Genomic DNA, 20,212 nt, shown 5'->3' on the forward strand with positions numbered 1-20,212 from the left:
CTTGTACATGACAATCTTGGTCCACAGATCAAACAGTTGCTCAGCATTCAGTTTTCCAGTGCCAGGTGTCTTTTCAGATTAACATCAAGGTGTAAGACCTGGACATACTTCACACATGCTAATATCCACACAAATAGAAAGACGTAACAACACACAGAGCGCGGTGTCGCCGTTGCGCATTGCTTCGGTGCACACGCCGCCATCTTGTGTAGCACAACTTGGCAGTTCTGCGTGCGCAGTGTATAGGTATATATAAGTAGTTTACAGCCGCGCATTGGGGCGTTTTAATGCCTTATCGCGTTCAGAATTTCAGAAACAATCAGTAAAAACGTTGAAAGTCGAAAACGAACAAAGTAGTGCTACACAAGATGGCGGACTCGCGGCGACAAAAACGTACTTCTATGTAATGTAGTTCTGTGGGTAATACCGCTATTAGTAGCCAGGTGGACTGATATTGTGCCGCCTTCCCTATAGTACTGTTGCTTTAAGAGCAAGGCAGCGCTTGGTAGAGGGGAAATCTTGCGAGAGCACGATAAGTGAGGCTACCGCGAGATCAGGAAGTAAAGCGCTAGGTGGCTAGCGCTACATCCTGGGGCTGTCTGAAATCGCTGTAAACACTAAAGTAAATTGAAAATAACTCAAAAAATTAATATAATAGTGGATGAAATTTCATGGATGGGGTAATATATCGGTGGATGACATTGTACGTTGACGATGTTTACACAGAAAAGGTTGTGTGCTAACCGCGGTAATGCTAATGCTAGCTGTGAGTGTAGCTAAAGTTGGCGTGTTTTGTAATTGTGTTGTGTGACTCTTTTTAAAATTCTTTTTATTTTCTTATGTTATGTGACTCTAAATTAACAAATATGTTGTTGAATGCTGTTTAGAGGGGAGAGATGATGTGTTATTTGTCAAGTGTGGAGCAGCTACCTTTGAACACACTGGAAGAAGTAAGTTAATCTGCCTGTAATGTACAATATTAAGCTGATTTGAAAATGTAACTGTAACATCGGAAAGTATGTGGAGAGGGAAAGTTTTATTTCACGATTTTTTTATGTCTTATAATCTTTTCTATGTTTTCTGGAAGTGCAGTTTTTTGTTGTTGGTGCAAGTCAGGATACCCGGCACCTAGTAGGACCAATATTCAGTTCTAGGGACAGTCTTATTATTGTTAATGCTGAACATTGCATGTCCAGTCGGGAATAAAGACCCACATAAACGTTTTTGCTTGGTCCAGTCCTTCCATCGACCCGACCACATAATGAAAATATTTTCTGTATCACTTAAATAAAGGATACGCTCATCAAAGCAACCATGCTGCGGCACGCATCGATGCTGAAGTCCCCGTTTTTCAAGTCCTCTATCCAAACAAACACATCAGAACCACACAATGAGTCCTCCTTTGATTGTTCCATTGGTGGAACATTTCCAAACGATACCTTTCAAGACTTTATCATTGAGAAGCTTCTGAAGCAACACGGCGTCCACTTCATCATACTGTAATGAAACAGGATTTTGTGATTAACTGGCATTAGCTTGGCGTGACAGCGCATACCTGTATGTCAAGAGGCGTGCTGAAGGAAGCAAAACAAGACCGATGAAGTTATGATCCCCGCTTCATTCAGGCATAAAACAAATGGGTGTGCCAAACGGAAAGACCCAGTTGAAATTGTCCACTCTCCAACTTTCACATTGAAAAGTTGAGTTCTTATTTCCTGAGTGTTGCGCTACTATTGGTGACGGAGCATTGCAGAGATGCTAGTTTGATTTAATCAGGTATATTTTAAGGTATTGAATTGGAGGAAAAAGGGTGGATGCACATATAGTATTACCTTGTCAAACAATTGCTGGAACAAGATTTTCATGTCCTTATTCTCCTTGGACTGCAAAACAATTAGAAGGAAAAAATAATATATAATGAAAAAACAAAGTGCTAGTAACATGTTTGAATCCCAACCTCTTCCACGTCCGTATGTCCATGTTCATGGTCATGGTCATGGCCACCGGAATTCTCACTACGGAAGGAGAACGTACAAAGGATTTACTTGACAAAAAAAATCACCATAATCGTAACAATTTGTACTAAACGTTTTTTTAAACAAACGTTGCTGCTTCAGTATCACCTAAAATTCACTCACTAATATCAATTATAAGATAATTAACACTATACATGAAATTTGATGTAATTATCATTGTAGTTGCATATCAAATTGTTTACCACAAATAGATTTTCCCTACTTATTATAGATAAAAACTTTTTCCATCTGCGATTAAATGTGATTAATTGAGTTAACTAGACCAAAATGCAATTAATCACGATCAAATATTTTAATCGGTTGACAGCCCTAGTATTATTTAGTTAATTCCCATGATGTTATAGATTACATTTTCATGAACTTATTTAGTAAAATCAACATTTTTATTATTAATAATAAATATATAAATAATAAATATAATTAATATACAAACATGTATACCAATACAAGTTAAAAATAATATAATAGGGAGCCATAAGGGAGCCAGAGGAACCCAGAGGGTGGCTGATGTCATTGCAGCACAGCATAAAAACATATTTCCATCTGCGATTAAATGCGATTAATTGTGAGTTAACTACGGGCAAAAAAAACAACGATTAATTGAGATCAAATCGATTGACAGCCCTAGTATTATTTAGTTAATTTCCACGATGTTATAGGTTACATTTTCATGAACGTATTTAATAAAATGAACATACTTTTTGCAGGCATAAATATAATATACAAACATGTACCAATACAAGTTAAAAATAATAATAATATATATAATAATGCATTTCGTTTGAGCACAGCAGTGTTGCCTCTGTCCATCAAAGGGAGCCAGAGGAACCCAGAGGGTGGCTGATGTCATTGCAGCACCCCAATGAATGCGTTGTTCAGATACAATGCATTATTGGAAAAATGTAAACGTTAATATCTTACTGAATGTGGGTCTCTGACTTGGAGAGGATGGTCAGGATGAAGGAGGCAGTCTCGTTAGCGTTGAAGGTGGATGGTACAATCAGGTATTCGCCAGGTTTCAACGCGATGAGTTCCATCACTTCACGGGCATTTAAGTATTTTTTAGACTGAGCAACAGGTCGGTTTCTGCTGAAGAAAGCGGCGGGAAACTTCCCCTTCTGGGGCTTCAACTGTGGAATCACATTTGATGCACAGGATAATACTAGTACTGTGAAGTACTCATCTTTAGAGCAACATAATCACAAGGTTGTACTGGTAAGGATGGAAATACACTCACTTCTTCTGGAACCTGGGTGACGAAACGTGGTTCGTGTTAGGGACAGAAAAAAAAAAAAGTTTGTTGATTCATATGACTTCATTAAAATAAATAATACAACTCGATTTTTAAATCATCTGCAATGGAAATATTCACCTCAAAGACGGAGAATCCAATGTGGAGATTCTTGACCAGTGCTCTGTTTCTTTTGTCCGGCTTCTGCATGAGCGACACCAGCATGTTGATGTCCCCTTGTTTGGCAGCACATGCACCTTCTAGCTTGTCAATCGTTACTCGGTACTGCGGATTAGTCCAGAAGCTATCTGTACAGTAAACAAACAATTTCACCATTTAAGCTTTGCTTCTTCCTACTCCTTTTGGACATGTGGAACTGTGAACTGATTATGTGATGCATTCAATTGTAATCTGATGCATGTTCTAATGAAATAAAACCATTAAAAAAATTAAAATAATAAAAAAAAATGTAAATAAAAAATTAAATTAAAAAACCTTAAATTATATTAGGAAAGCAGGAAGTGAACAAATGTAACAGTTACTGATTGTAAAAGTACCAGATGGAGGGGTAGGATTTAATAAGCTTTGCTTCTTCCTACTCCTTTTGGACATGTGGAACTGGGAACTGATTATGGGTTGCATTCAATTGTAATCTGATGCATGTTCAAATGAAATAAAACCATTAAAAACAAAAAAAAAAGTAAAATAATTTTAAAAAATTAAAAAAAAAATTGAAATAAAAAAATTAAATAAAAAAACTTATTAAAACATTAAAAAAAACAAAAACCTTAAACTGTATTATGGAAAGCAGGAAGTGAACAAATGTAACAGTTACTCCTTTTGGACATGTGGAACTGTGAACTGATTATGTGATGCATTCAATTGTAATCTGATGCATGTTCAAATGAAATTAAACAATTTAAAAAATTTACAAAAAAAAAAAATAATAATTAAATTATATGAACTGATTATGGGATGCACTCAATTGTAATTTGATGCATGTTCAAATGAAATTAAACAATTAATTTTTTTTTATTAAAAAAATAAAAAAAAACTTAAATTATATTAGAAATCAGAAAGTGAACAAATGTAACAGTTACTGATTGTAAAATTACCAGATGGAGGGGTAGGATTTAATAAGCTTTGCTTCTTCCTACTCCTTTTGGACATGTGGAACTGTGAACTGATTATGGGATGCACTCAATTGTAATCTGATGCATGTTCAAATGAAATTAAACTATTACTATTTAATAATTTACCAACAGTTTCTTGATAATTTAATGTGATGTGAAAATCAGTGGAACCTCCATTTTTGTTGTTGTTTGTGTATGGCAACTAGCTAAAATGCTCAAGCTGAAACCTTCAAAAGTTGGTTGTACGTCATCTTAAAAGACATGTGATTGAATGTGATATTGTGTTCTTTTTTTGCTCAAATTTTGCTAAATTCATACACATATTCTTGCATTTAGAATTTTGTTATCCCAAATGTACCTGGGAAGTTCATGCATCCTCCGGCTGTTTTTCCAGCGAGCCATCTGCCCTCGTAGAAGGACGTTTTCCAATGGCAGGATGACTCTCCGTCAAGGAATTCAGGGCATAGACAGCAAATGTCAAGGTCATCGTAGAATCTACAGAAATCTTCCAGGCACATCCTGTTGGAATGGTCACATAGATAAGATAGATAATAGATAGGTAAAACTGGAGCCAATAAAACGTGAATATTGTACTATTATGCATATTTGGGGAACCAATGTGAGCGTGCTTACCAAAACTCTCCATTGTCAAAAACAGCAAGACACATATCTCGATCCTGTTGGCTCACTGTTTTCCACAGAGGTGACCTTGAAATGCATTTTGGAGAAATGTCTTTTTTGTCTTCAACTGCAATTTATTGCCTTCACACACGCAATAAATACCGGTGTTAATAATAACAACATGACTGGGGCTGGTAGCTTCTGGCTCCAGAGTTTCAGTTTTTTTTTTGTACAGGCCCAGATGACCAGACCTTGACCCACCAGTGAAGACTCATAGAGCATTTTAAATTCATTTTCTAAAGGTTCTTGGCACTTGGTTTTATTAAGAACGTGACAGCAGATAAGCAAGCAAGGTTTTTTGACACCGTTTTTCACTATGCGAGTCTCAACGTGACATCGCTAATGTCAGTGAATTGTTGGGTCTTGATAGATATTGGTCCTTACCCATCACTCCAGTCTCCGTTCCATTCCACTTTGCCCCAGGGGTTCAACAAACGCACCATTTTTACGACTTGCCCGCGACTCATCATCTGCTCCATAAACACAACAAGAACACCCGGTTGGAATCGAACCTAACCTTCTTATACAAGTTTTATTTTCATTAAAGGGGACCTGTTATGCTCATTCTGCCCACTCTGTTGTGACTGGTCACATGTCCAAAGTGCTTCCTTGCTATGAACCATATAAGGAGATCCGCCCGTCTGTGACATCACAAAGAGGCAGTTTGACCACGCCTTCTGAAACCGAGCGTTTTGAACCATCCCAAACGTCTTTCAGGGCTCACTTCCAAATGCACAAAGCTTTTTTCCATCTGCGATTAAATGTGATTAATTGAGTTAACTAGACCAAAATGCGATTAATCACGATCAAATATTTTAATTGATTGACAGCCCTAGTATTATTTAGTTAATTCCCATGATGTTATAGATTACATTTTCATGAACTTATTTAGTAAAATCAACATTTTATTAATAATAAATATATAAATAATAAATATAATTAATATACAAACATGTACCAATACAAGTTAAAAATAATGTAATACATTTTGTTTGAGCACAGCAGTGCTGCCTCTGTCCATCAAAGGGAGCCAGAGGAACCCAGAGGGTGGCTGATGTCATTGCAGCACCCCAATGAATGCGGAAATATTGAAAAAAATTTAAATGTTAATATCTTACTGATAATAGGTCCCCTTTAACAGAAAAGGCAGAACAGCAGTTCACCTGTCTGACTCCGGTGATAGTGTAGGCGTGGCCTTCGACCAATCCATTGGGCAAAACGGTGTTGGCAGATGTCTTCTACAAGTCATAGCGAGCATGTATTAGATAAGCGCAGGGTGACGGAACAGCAAGGTGGAATGCTCCGTGTTTATTTAGACATCAGAAGTACCTTCACCCCTTTATGATATATTTCTTTCTGACTGGAAGCTTTTCTTTCAAGTGAAAAGCTTGCTCAATGGCTCTGAATGAACATGGCGTATACTGTAACTACCGTGACCTGAGATCTGTTTTCAAGAGCGTCAGCTCGAGCTCGAGCGTTCCAGTATGTTATCATGTCACCAGTTGAATTAATCCCCGGGAATTATACGCAATTGAAAGCTGCCGTTGAAAAGAGACAGGGAGGGGTGCCTGCCACGGAAGCGGTAGTCCGCGTATATACAGTATGACTGCGGTTGTTTCGGCGTAGTTAATAAAGTTGATCGACAAAAGCTACAGTATTTTTATATTCTGTACAAAAACGTCATAATCCGTGACATGTATAACAGGAAAGAGTGTGGATCTGCGGAAGGGGCAGATTCCGCATTCCCCGGCATGTTTTGCTAGAGTTAAAATGATGACTTCGACACATGTGATTTTCAACCACTGTCCCGCGGCACACTAGTGTACCTTGAGAAACCGTCAGGAATGTGCCGTGAGGAATTATCCAATATCACTTTTTATAATTAACATTTATTAATCATTATTTGCAAATATTATGTCAATAGCCATGAATATATGGACCCAAATATTCCAATTGCATTTGCTTTATTTGCTCAAACGGAAAGAATTGAACAGGGATGGAATATTCCTTTAACCAATCCGATTGAGGTACAGTAAACCTGGGATATATCGGACTCGGATATATCGGAAATTCGCTCACAACGGACAGATAAAAAAGAACCGATTTTTCTGTAATGCATTTCCAATAAAAATTCATTGCATATATCGGATTTTTTATAACGGATTTCGCCTATTTCGGACAACAGGACACAACAGGAAGTCAGACAGACACACTAACGAAACCAAAAACAGCACTTAAGTCGCACAAGAGGCACAAAGAGATGATTATGATGATGCAACTCTACGATAAAAACCGAAAAAACGACCACAAGGTGTCAGGAAATGCATTTTATAAGAACTCTGCCTCCATCTTTCCCCATTGAAATACAAAATGGGGAAAATTTAAATAGTTCGTTTGTAAAAAAAAATATATATATGTATTTTTTCATGTACAACAACCATTTTTTTGTTTATGTTGTAGCATCATTGTTTAGACATTTGGCTAAAAAAAAGGCTAAATTTGTGTCAAAGTGAAAGTTATGCTTGGATCTTCTCTTTTTCCCTGTTATTTGTTGTGGATTGATATTTTGTTGAAACTTAGCTATGTTCTACTACTCATGACTAAAGAACTAAAGTATGAATGTACTTATACACATATATTATACTTGAATCACATATATGTATTACAGTAAACCTCGGATATATCGGACTCGGATATATCGGAAATTCGCTCACAACGGACAGATAAAAAAAGAACCGATTTTTCTGTAATGCATTTCCAATAAAAATTCATTGCATATATCGGATTTTTTATAACGGATTTCGCCTATTTCGGACAAAATCTCCAGTCCCGTTCCAATGCATTTCCATGAAATTTCCCTCGCATATATCGGATGGCCGCATCGTGGCGCTCCGATTCGCCGAATCGTGACAGGCCGCTATACGACGTCATTTGCAGCGTTTGCAGCGTTGCCTGCGCGTCCAGGTACATTGGAAACATAGTCAAGGAAGTGCCTTTTTATAACGCATAAAATCCCATTTACGCATATACCGGATATAAATCCCATATATGCGTAAAACGGACATTTTCCGGGATACGCATATAACGGATTTCGCTTATATCGGACAAAACCAGTGGGAACAATTGAATCCGATATATCCGAGGTTTACTGTATCTTGTATCCGCTCAAACGGAAAGTTGTCAGACTGCGTTCTTCTTCTTCGTGGTGTTTTTCTTCTTCTGTTGTTTATTGGCGGTTAGCAAGCCGCTTTCGTGTGCATTAGCGCCATCTGTAAACAGAATCTAAACCCTTCTATACTTTATTCACAAGTACAGTTTTATTAAAAAAAGAATATATATATCTATATAAAACATGTCCTGAGTTTAATTATAAAATATTATCAAGATTGAATTTGATCTTTTCCTGTTTAAATTTGATCCCGGGTGCGTTCTTTCAGCGCATGCTCAGATATGACGTAACACGCAGATCCAGATGTTCTTCACTTTTAAAAATGGAGGCCAGCAATCGGCACTGGACTAAGCAAAGTTTTGATTCAAACTAAATTTCAAGACTGGACGAACGGAAAACTGGCAATACGGAGTTATTCCGACAAGTGAAAGAAAAACTCGGTATCGGAAGTCGGTATCACGTGATGTTGATGTTTACGTTTTACTGGGCATGCCCTATTGACTATTCTGGTTGATTTTCACAAACGCATGTAGACAAGAGATTGGAATATTCCTTTCTATGGATACTATTGTTTCCCGAAAGGTGATTCGGAAAGAGTCGGAAAGTGGTGATGTAAAAACCGTGGCTACTGTGGAGTGTCTGTGGTGTAAAGACTGGCAGAGCAATGTAATATTGGTCCGTGTGGCAACACCTACCTTGTTCCTCCCATGGACTTATTGATGCACGTGTGAGGTCGTGGTGACATTTTGGAATTTTTTTGGTTAGTGGTGTGTGCCACAAGATTTTTACAATGTAAAAAACGTGCCGTGGCTCAAAAAAGGTTGAAAAACACTGATCTTGTGTGGTCATTTGTGTTTTGAACCATAATGAAATTTGAACCAAAATAAAATTTGTGGTCATTTTACGCTTACCCCCTGAGGAGTGCCACATCCCATCAGTGACTTGAATTGTCCGGCTCTGAACATAATCTCCCAAAGGTTTGAGGGTGGTTCTGACAGCTGGATACAAATATGGACCCCGCCCGTGAAGTCCACCAACGCCTCATTGGGTGTTCCAGCATTCATGTCTGAGTAGGATCCACACACTCTGATACAAGTATTGGAATTAAAAAAAAAAACAAAATCAAGACAAATATCATTTGGAAAACCTTTTAAAGAGAAAAATAACTACATATATATTTCCGTACTTAGCATAAGCTTTCTCCAACAAAGCAGGCCAAAACTCTGTTGGGTCTTTGGAGTGTACAAAAATGAGTGTGCCATTGAGTGTTGGGAGTTTGTCGTCAATGGTGACGTCCACCCATCTGCCAAATCTCCAGAACTGGAAAGTTGTGAAACATCCAAAATCAACCCAGGAAGTCCTTTTACATACGGTTCATTAATTAGTTAAATACTAAATATGTTACACATTACATTGTATTGATTGTATTTTCTACTTATTTGTTACCAATATTTTTCCTTCATGGGAACAAAGCATGAATAAAACGTAACAATTAAAAAACAGTTCAAAAAATGTTTCCTAACATTTGTTTGTGATGCGATATATTTACCCGAAAATGGAACAGCCCACAGTAGTCCTGAACAAAGTTTTGGTCAAGAGGAACAACTTGTTCGAAGATGCCTCTCTGAAATGTCAGTGCACCCATGGATGCAAGAAACCAGCAGTTTCCTAAGAGAACACGTTAGAACGACAGTCCGCTAATTCGTACCCTCGTAATTCGTAATTCGTAAACACAGGAAAATACTGTGTACGCATACTGTATCGGTCATTTTCTTACCAAGCAGGCCTTGACCAAAATCAAACCTGGAGACGCCATCAGTAACAAAAGATGGATTGGGAACAAGTTTCTGTAACAGAAGGGTTGTGGACTCGTTGCGTTAATATGCCAATACTGTAAATACTTACATTAACATTATGTCATTGTATGGTCATATCACCTCATACTTCGGTACGAGGTACATTATAAAAATAAAAAAAAACACCTTAAATTATATTAGGAAAGCAGGAAGTGTACAAATGTAACAGTTATTGATTGTAAAAGTACCAGATGGAGGGGTAGGATTTAATAAGCTTTGCTTCTTCCTACTCCTTTTGGACATGTGGAACTGTGAACTGATTATGGGATGTACTCAATTGTAATCTGATGCATGTTCAAATGAAATAAAACCATTAAAAAAAACTTAAAATAATTTTAAAAAATTTTAAAAAAAATTAAAATAAAAATAAAATTAAAAAAATTAAATTATATTAGAAAGGCAGGAAGTGAACAAATGTAACAGTTACTGATTGTAAAAGTACCAGATGGAGGGGTAGGATTTAATAAGCTTTGCTTCTTCCTACTCCTTTTGGACATGTGGAACTGTGAACTGATTATGTGATGCATTCAATTGTAATCTGATGCATGTTCAAATGAAATAAAACCATAAAAAAAATAAAAAAAAATTAAAAAAATTAAAAACATTTTTTTAAATAAAAAAATAAAATTAAAAAAGCTTAAATTATATTAGAAAGGCAGGAAGTGAACAAATGTATGAGTTACTGATTGTAAAAGTACCAGATGGAGGGGTAGGATTTAATAAGCTTTGCTTCTTCCTACTCCTTTTGGACATGTGGAACTGGGAACTGATTATGGGATGCACTCAATTGTAATCTGATGCATGTTCAAATTAAATTAAACCATTTAAAAAATTAAAATAATAAAAAAAAATTAAAACAAGTTTAAAAAAAAAGAAAAACTTAAATTATATTAGAAAGCAGGAAGTGAACAAATGTAACAGTGATTGTAAAAGTACCAGATGGAGGGGTAGGATTTAATAAGCTTAGCTTCTTCCTACTCCTTTTGGACATGTGGAACTGGGAACTGATTATGGGATGCATTCAATTGTAATCTGATGCATGTTCAAATGAAATTAAACCATTACCATTACCATTACTAATAAATGCAAATGATCAGAGATGCGACTGAATGAGTATAGATTGATTGATTCAATTTGAAGTAAAATGCCGCCTAACCTTTTTTTTTTAAAGTGAATATATCGTACGTATTCCTTACCGCTGGTCTGAGCCACTGCACTCTTTGCAGGTCATCGGGACTCAGTAAGTTGTTGCCAATGCTTCTCCTGTCAGGGGGGAACATATCATCGATGTACCGTACTTGGCGGCTCAGGCACATCTCTTTCAACATCCGGTAGTCTTGCTTTAAGAAGTTGTCAGGGTTGTCGATGGTTCCATAGCCGTCTTTGCTGTGGCGTGCATTAACGATGCTCATGCATACACCCGGTGGAGGCATTTCTGTTGGGATTGAGTTCTGTTTGGGAATAAGAGTTATATTATTAAGATTTACTTGTTTGTTTTTGTGACTGCGTGTCCTAGAATGATGACAGCAACAACTTGGAGGATTGCTCCAACATCAGAGGATTGCGATAGCCAGGTGGAACCGGTTTAAGTCAATATCGTTTATGTCAACAACACATCTAAGTCAACCAACCCATCAAGTCCTGATCCAACGTCAATAAAAAGCAATCTCCTGTTAAGCAGGCTCAAACCCACATACACACACACACACACGGTGATTCAAAGTCGAGTGCATTAAACACTGACAATGATCAACAATCCTTATGCGAGATATGAATATGTATTTCTTTTTTTGTAGCTAGGAATGCAAGTAACAGGATGTATGTATTCTGCCTATAAGGCCTTCTGAAAAGGCCGCCAACAACGCAAATTGTTTATTTATTATTGTTATTAACGTTGTTACTCCGAAGAAGCGCATTACTGGCATAGTGACACCTTGCCATACCACACTGTGCGACTAGCGGCTAGTGACTAGCGGCTAGCAACTAGCGGCTAGCGGCTAGCGACTAGCGGCTAGCGGCTAGCAACTAGCGGCTAGTGGCTAGCGACTAGCAGCTAGCGGCTAGCAACTAGCAGCTAGCGGCTCGTGACTAGCGACTAGCGACTAGCGGCTAGCGACTAGCAGCTAGCGGCTCGTGACTAGCGACTAGCGGCTAGTGACTAGCGACTAGCGGCTAGTGACTAGTGGCTACCGACTAGCGGCTAGCGACTAGCACTACCGTGCGACTAGCGGCTAGCGACTAGCGGCAAGCAACTAGCGGCTAGCGGCTAGCGACTAGCGGCTAGCGACTAGCGACTAGCGGCTAGTGGCTAGCGACTAGCAGCTAGCGGCTAGCAACTAGCAGCTAGCGGCTCGTGACTAGCGACTAGCGGCTAGCGACTAGCGGCTAGCGACTAGCAGCTAGCGGCTCGTGACTAGCGACTAGCGGCTAGTGACTAGCGACTAGCGGCTAGTGACTAGTGGCTACCGACTAGCGGCTAGCGACTAGCACTACCGTGCGACTAGCGGCTAGCGACTAGCGGCAAGCAACTAGCGGCTAGCGACTAGCGGCTAGCGACTAGCGGCTAGTGGCTAGCGACTAGCAGCTAGCGGCTAGCAACTAGCAGCTAGCGGCTCGTGACTAGCGACTAGCGGCTAGCGGCTAGCGGCTAGCGGCTAGCGACTAGCGGCTAGCGACTAGCAGCTAGCGGCTCGTGACTAGCGACTAGCGGCTAGTGACTAGCGACTAGCGGCTAGTGACTAGTGGCTACCGACTAGCGGCTAGCGGCTAGCGGCTAGCGGCTAGCGGCTAGCGACTAGCGGCTAGTGACTAGCGGCTAGCGAGTAGCACTACCGTGCGACTAGCGGCTAGCAACTAGCCGGCTAGCAGGCCCCTGCTAAAAGGTAACGCTACATATTGGAGTTGCCACCACTGCTGCTTTTTGAGTTTATAAATTTAAAGTGATAGTTTGGATCAGCTGTGTACTTCATCAACTGTGACTTACCCCCACTTGGTCCTGTGATACCGGTTTTGGTCCGATTTTGGTGATGAGAAGCATCGTTCCGGTTAGTTATTGCGGTTACTTGCATTAATGATGCTAAAAATGTTCACAGGATTAATTCAATCAATTAGTTACTATGTTTATGATATTTTTGACTTGTATCAATATTTCTGGTTCTTCTCTTTGAATTATGTGTTTTTGCTCTTTTTCCCCCGATTTTTGCTGTTTTTATGTTAAATTTTATGTGGCAAGTATCAGGTGATGTGATTTATTTTAGTGTTCCTCCAGCATACAAGAATATGGCAGCGGGTGTGATCAATAAAGTCTTGTAAGAACGGTGAATGCCATGCAGCAAAACATCCACCCATGCATTTTCTATGCCGCTTATCCTCACGAGGGTCACGGGCATGCCGGAGCCTATCCCAGCTGTCTTCGGGCGAGAGGCGGTGGCCAGCCAATCACAGGGCACACATATAGACAAACAACCATTCACACTCACATTCATACCTATGGACAATTTGGAGCCAATGCAGCAAAACATAAAATAGAAAACACAAAGTAGTCGATGTAAGTATAAACTAACATAAGATGTTTAAGTGGGGAAGTAATGAAAAGGTAAAACGAACATAAACAAAAAGGAAGGGAATCTCCCACACGGAGGTGAAGTCATAACAGACACGACTAACCTGTGCAGTGGAATGCATGAAAGGTTGTCTAAGGATAGCAGTAACTCCAAGTGAGGTCTGGGTGAGGAAGCTCAAAGATACTTACAGGGAACCAAAGAATATCAAACACGGCATGGATCTTATATAAAACCCTTGTGATAACCGGCTGTGCCCAGCAGTTCCATCAAACCAAAATAAAGGGTTAGCATTGATGGCCAAATGAAATATAAACACAAAACAGGAACTACAGGAAGTGAAGGAAATTATTAAAATAAAGAAAAAAACACAAGCTGATTAATTTTTTTTTTAAGCACTCATAGGGTACACTTTGGACACTATACTTTAGAGACCATTACAGGGGTTTTGAACTGTAACTAATTAGCAAGACCTCCCTTTAAACCATGGGTGGGCAAACTTTTTGACTCGCGGGCCGCATTGATATAACAAAATTTCCGGGGGGGGAGACTATATATTTTACACGTAACAGTCCACCTGGTATTATTGTATCTGTAAAATTGTCATGCAATCTGCTATTATTATTTATTATTTTATATTTATATTTAAATATTAAAAAAAAATAAAATATTATAATAATTAAAATAAAATTTAAATAATAATTATTATATTATTATTATGTAAAATATGCAAATATAACAATATTATTATATATAATTAATATAATAATTAGCATTGATATAATAAATATAATAATCATAATAGTTATAATAATAATATAATAATTATTATTTTAATTTTTATTATTATTATGTGCTTGTGTCTCTTTTTTCAGGAGCACTTTGTAAACAACAGACCATGTCAAACAACGAAATTGATACAACCATCAAAAGGTTGGCTCAGGCCATGATGCCAGGTTGTATGTTGAGTTTAAATTAAATACTTTTGAAAGATTGGGCGGGCCGTATTCAAACACTTGGCGGGCCGGATGTGGCCCCCGGGCCGTAGTTTGCCCACCCCTGCTTTAAACCCTTGCCTTCTAGGGTGCATGCAGAATTTTGCACAAAAAAAAAAATGCAAAAATCCCATAGCTACAAAAATATATCAAAATATGTTTGTTTCTTTGCAGAGTAGCATAAAATATGTGGTCTGTGCTCACAGTTTCGGAATTCCTCTCTACTTTTAGTAACCGAAACAGCCCAACCACAGGAGATATAATTGCACATGTGTATGATTTGCAACAACGACAATAGCAATTAATAATTGTGCATTTTATAATATCTAATATCGAAAATATTTCCGAATATATTTATAAATGTCAATGTTAACTCACCAGGGCACGGAGGGTGTGTCTCTTGTCGTGTTGTGTTGTGTTGCGTTGAGTCCAGGTAGATCAGCCTGTGTGAGAAGGAGAGGCTGAGGTTGTTATATAATGGCAGATCGTACCTCAGGCTAAAGTATAGTAAGCATGAAAAAATCATCACCTCTGAAAGTACACCTGTGTCGCGATGAATCGTACACCGCAAATTTTTTTTTTTTAATGGTTGTTGAATGTTAAAACTGTCCTGACTTGTTTGAGGTTTGTCAATAGTGTTTTGTTTTGTTTCGACGGTATGCACACACACACACACACACACACATACACAACCACGACTTTCACTGTTCTGTTTATGTACAAGTTATACACCTGGCACGCCATTCATGACTAAAATGGCCTTGCCACAATTTATTTACACCTTGTCAAGAACCGACTTGCCCCCATAAGGTGGTGGGAAAAGTTAACCCATTCATGTGACTATGGTAGACTATGTTCTATTATTAGTATCGATCAGTATCGGACAATTAAGGTGAAAAATCATGTGATCCGTTATGCCTTTCTACGCTGATCACCTGTGGCTAGTACCGTATTTTCTGGACTATAAGTCGCTCCAGAGTATAAGTCGCACAAGGCCAAAAATGCATCATTAGGTGGGAAAAAACATACATAAGTCGCACAATGCCAAAAATGCATAATTAGGTAGAAAAAAACATACATAAGTCGCACTGGAGTATAAGTCACACAATGCCAAAAATGCATAATTAGGTAGAAAAAACATACATAAGTCGCACTGGAGTATAAGCTGTACAATGCCAAAAATGCATAACTAGGTAGAAAAAAACATACATAAGTCGAACTGGAGTATAAGTCTCACAAGGCCAAAAATGCATAATTAGGTAGAAAAAAACGTACATAAGTCGCACTGGAGTATAAGTCGCACAAGGCCAAAAATGCATCATTAGGTAGAAAAAAACATACATAAGTCGCACTGGAGTATAAGTCACACAATGCCAAAAATGCATAATTAGGTAGAAAAAACATACATAAGTCGCACTGGAGTATAAGCTGTACAATGCCAAAAATGCATAACTAGGTAGAAAAAAACATACATAAGTCGCACTGGAGTATAAGTCGCACAAGGCCAAAAATGCATAATTAGGTATAAGAAAACATACATAAGTCGCACAGGAGTATAAGTCGCACAAGGCCAAAAATGCATAATTAGGTATAAGAAAACATACATAAGTCGCACAGGAGTATAAGTCGCACAATGCAAAAAATGCATAATTAAGTAGAAAAAAACATACGTACATAAGTCGCACTGGAGTATAAGTCGCACAATGCCAAAAATGCATAATTAGGTAGAAAAAAACATACATAAGTCGCACTGGAGTATAAGTCTCACAAGGCCAAAAATGCATAATTAGGTAGAAAAAAACATACATAAGTCGCACTGGAGCCTATCCCAGCTGTCTTCGGGCGAGAGGCGGGGTACACCCTGGACTGGTGGCCAGCCAATCACAGGGCACATATAGACAAACAACCATTCACTTTGGAGTGGCTAATTAACCTAGCATGTTTTTGGAATGTGGGAGGAAACCGGAGTACTTGGAGAAAACCCACACATGCACGGGGAGAACATGCAAACTCCACACAGAAATTGCAGAGAGTGGAATTGAACCGTGGTCTCCTAGCTGTGAGGTCTGCGTGCTAACCACTCGACTGCCGTGCAGCCCTGACGGCCAGTATATGCCACAAAAACAATCTTGCAGGGGTAGCAAGATATGCCATTTGAATAGCAAACACTTAACAGCCTATGGTGAGTTTCCGAGGCAAACAGCCGCTAAGTAAACAATGTGAAGAAGACTCGACCGTGTGTGCATGACAGGTCAGAAGGCCAAGGAAATAACATGAATTAATTAATTACTAATTTTATTAGTAATGCCCTCCTTTATCCTGGCTAATCATTAGGAATACATTGAATTACTCCCGGATTGGAGCATGCCTAGTCAAAACATATTGAAACACATGTGATATGTACTATTCTGATCCCAGCACACATTGGAGAGACTGCTTTCTACAGTGGATGCATTGTGATGTAGTACTTTAGTGCCCTCTTGTGGCAGTAATTATTATTATTTTTTTTTTACCTCATGGTGTATGGGTATTTTAGTACAGTATTAAGATTGTTTTTTGAATGCAATCACCACATGGCCAAATGTAATTACATGTATTTTATTTATTACTTACTAAAAACAGATCATTACAAAATCTTCTGTGCTGAAAAACCCTTGGTAAACAAACATGGCCGTGCCATTGCGTGTGTGTGTGTTCATATACTTCATTTGTTCAGCAGTTTTTTGTGCACATGGTGATTACTAAGCACATTGTGGTGTTTTGTTTGAGGCATTGTGCGTTTCTATGGACTGGATTGTTTTGCCATCCCAAAAGCGACAGACAGTTATTGTCTTTGTTTAGCATGCAGTTGTTACGTTGTCATCATAAACGGCTTTTGGTAATGGTAATGGTAATGGTTTTATTTCATTTGAACATGCATCACATTACAATTGAATGCATCACATAATCAGTTCACAGTTCCACATGTCCAAAAGGAGTAGGAAGAAGCAAAGCTTATTAAATCCTACCCCTTCATCTGGTACTTTTACAATCAGTAACTGTTACATTTGCTCACTTCCTGCTTTCCTAATATAATTGAAGTTATTTTTTTCAATTTAATTTAATTTAATTTAATTTAATTTAATTTAATTTAATTTAATTTAATTTAATTTAATTTAATTTAATTTAATTTTGGGTACCATAGTAAGTGTCAATATAGTGATATATATAGCACATCATGACTGGTTCAAGACTCTTCATCCTTGTATTTAGCAAACATCAACTGCTTGTATTGTTTCTTGAATTGGCTCATCGTTGTGCATTGTTTGAGGTCCTTACTCAATCCATTCCATAGTTTGATTCCACATACTGAAATGCTATGGCTAGCATAACGTAGTCCTAGCATAGAAGTGTTTCAAATGTACTTCTTCCCTGAGATCATATTTCTCCTCTCTTGTAGAGAAGTATTGGATGACATTTTTAGCTAATTGGTTGTTTTTAGCCCTATGCATTATTTTAGCTGTTTCAAAATTAAGTATTTGTGATTTTAGAAATAAGGAGTTAGTATGTTCTCTGTAGGCGGCATTATGAATTATCCTTACTGGCCTTTTTTTGCAGTACATTTAGCCAGTGAAGATTGCTTTTATGCTGTTTATTGAAGGCATTTAGTGAAACCACTGTGCACAAACTTTATGTAACAGTGCAGGTACATTTTGAAATGTTTTATAACTTTGCGTGTATCACCTTAGCATGTTGAACGTCTTTCCAGAAATCGAAACAAGACTGAACTAACAGTATTATATATATAAAATGATAATATTAGTTGTAGCAACTCTACTAATCATTTATGTTGATACATATGTTGCATTTCATGATGTTAAGACAAATGTAATACAAATTGTAGTAGATTAGTTTTGTGTTTATGCTTTTTTTTGTTTGTTTATGCTAAAACAACTACAGTTACCTTAGAGGTAAAAGCCCCTTACATCATATACACAGTACAATATGCTGACGTTCCTCTGCGTGGTCATATTTTATCCTTCTTTCGATATTAACATCATTTCAAAGAAACAGTATATTGCCTGTGGTTATGTATTTTTTTGCAAGATCGACAATGATACAATGATATAATGACCAAGTGCAAACAAAAGGAGTCCAAATTCCACAGTGGAGCACACTCGGGAGGTTACGCAACCTCCAAAACAACTGACGAGGGTCCAAAGTAAGTAGAACATGCTGCTGCTGAAATTGAGTTGCATTGAGGACTAAAAAAGGGGGACATTGCGTTTATCAATGGTTCCCTCAATATGGGTGGACTGTTGTACTGCTTCCTGTATTTTGTCGGACTCGTTCTTATTATGTATATTGTGAATATACAGTCATGGTAAAAAAAAAAAATATTAGAGCATCCTTGTGTCTTTGGTTTATTCATCCAATGTAATACCTGGTACAATTAAATGTAGTACATTTGTTTTGGCTTAGTGTTAGTACACAATTGCTATCTTTATCCTATTTACTGATAAATCCCCCCTGGTGCATACATACATACATACGGCTCCTTCACCTTCGTCATCTGAGGACACCATTTCTATTTTTTCCCCCCAGCTGAGATAACAGCAATGTATGACGTTCACGGTCACATTGTGTACCTTAGTGGTGCCGTTAGGATTCTAACCTGCTGCTCTTCCTCCCCGGAGCTCTTGATCCCAAGAGAGATCCAACCAATCATCTCCTTGCGCTTGTTGTCGAGCGTGACATTTGATAGCTGGAAAAGGGCTACCTGGAAGACAAAGGTTTCTTCATATAGGTCAGGCAGATAAATATTTGACACTTGGACGTCACATGACCTGTGGAATTCAGTAAGGTTAGCTTAACATATGCGTCTGAGTAAGGAAGAAAGGAATACACAATTAGAATACACACACACACTTTAACAAAGTAATTAGTTATAGTTACTAGTTACTTCTAAAAAAAAAGTAACTGATTTACTAACTGCGTTACTCCACTACAAAAGTAACTAGTTACACACACACACACACACACACACACACACACACACACACATAACAAAGACGGTTACCATTACAGAGGTTTGTATTTTGTGCAGTCGACAGGTGTTTCTATGGGTTCTGTGAGTTTTTGAGTTTTTTTCGGGCACATAATGTACATTTTACCTTTTGACATCAACGAGGTTAAAGTAGTGTCGTACTTCCATTTAGAAAACGCTGTTTGGACATGCTCTAAACACCCGCCCACCCAAGTTCTCTGATTGGCTGAAGACGCAATCTTACTAAATTTTAGCCAATCCTCATTGCTTATGTGCTCTAAACACCCGCCCACTCAAGTTTTCTGATTGGCCGAAGATGCAATTTTACTAACGCTTAGTCAACCTGATTGTTTATGTGCTCTAAACACCCGCCCATCTAAGTTCTCTGATTGGCCGAAGATGCAATTTTACTAAATCATAACCAATCCTCATTACTTATTTGCTCTAAACACGCGCCCATCTAAGTTCTCTGATTGGCTGAAGACGCAATTTTACTAAATCTTAATCAATCCTCATTGCTTTTGT

At 38.1% G+C, this 20,212-nt stretch overlaps 1 protein-coding gene across 4 annotated transcripts in view; it reads right to left on the reverse strand.

The window, feature by feature from the left end:
• LOC131140158 (calpain-1 catalytic subunit-like) overlaps positions 1-19,866 on the reverse strand; it is a 25,413-nt gene extending 5,547 nt beyond the window's left edge. Inside the window, exons 1-20 of one of the 4 annotated variants that reach the window (XM_058090325.1) lie at positions 19,815-19,866; positions 19,290-19,420; positions 15,040-15,104; positions 11,303-11,557; positions 10,028-10,097; positions 9,800-9,918; positions 9,437-9,570; positions 9,162-9,336; positions 6,245-6,319; positions 5,466-5,551; positions 5,034-5,108; positions 4,759-4,919; positions 3,409-3,575; positions 3,274-3,285; positions 2,958-3,166; positions 1,958-2,015; positions 1,833-1,883; positions 1,440-1,497; positions 1,299-1,360; positions 1-69 (exon numbers count right to left, since the gene is read on the reverse strand). In XM_058090325.1, coding sequence (XP_057946308.1) covers positions 1-69; positions 1,299-1,360; positions 1,440-1,497; positions 1,833-1,883; positions 1,958-2,015; positions 2,958-3,166; positions 3,274-3,285; positions 3,409-3,575; positions 4,759-4,919; positions 5,034-5,108; positions 5,466-5,551; positions 6,245-6,319; positions 9,162-9,336; positions 9,437-9,570; positions 9,800-9,918; positions 10,028-10,097; positions 11,303-11,539 — 1,818 coding nt within the window. In that variant the 5' untranslated portion in view covers positions 11,540-11,557; positions 15,040-15,104; positions 19,290-19,420; positions 19,815-19,866. Of the gene's footprint in view, positions 70-1,298; positions 1,361-1,439; positions 1,498-1,832; positions 1,884-1,957; positions 2,016-2,957; positions 3,167-3,273; positions 3,286-3,408; positions 3,576-4,758; positions 4,920-5,033; positions 5,109-5,465; positions 5,552-6,244; positions 6,320-9,161; positions 9,337-9,436; positions 9,571-9,799; positions 9,919-10,027; positions 10,098-11,302; positions 11,558-15,039; positions 15,105-15,190; positions 15,257-19,289; positions 19,421-19,814 lie in introns of those variants that run through there. The other 3 variants (XM_058090327.1, XM_058090326.1, XM_058090328.1) reach the window with 3 other exon arrangements.
• Positions 19,867-20,212: the final 346 nt, after the last annotated feature.

The sequence above is a fragment of the Doryrhamphus excisus genome, chromosome 13, assembly GCF_030265055.1.
Source record: "Doryrhamphus excisus isolate RoL2022-K1 chromosome 13, RoL_Dexc_1.0, whole genome shotgun sequence".
Classification (NCBI taxonomy): domain Eukaryota; kingdom Metazoa; phylum Chordata; class Actinopteri; order Syngnathiformes; family Syngnathidae; genus Doryrhamphus; species Doryrhamphus excisus.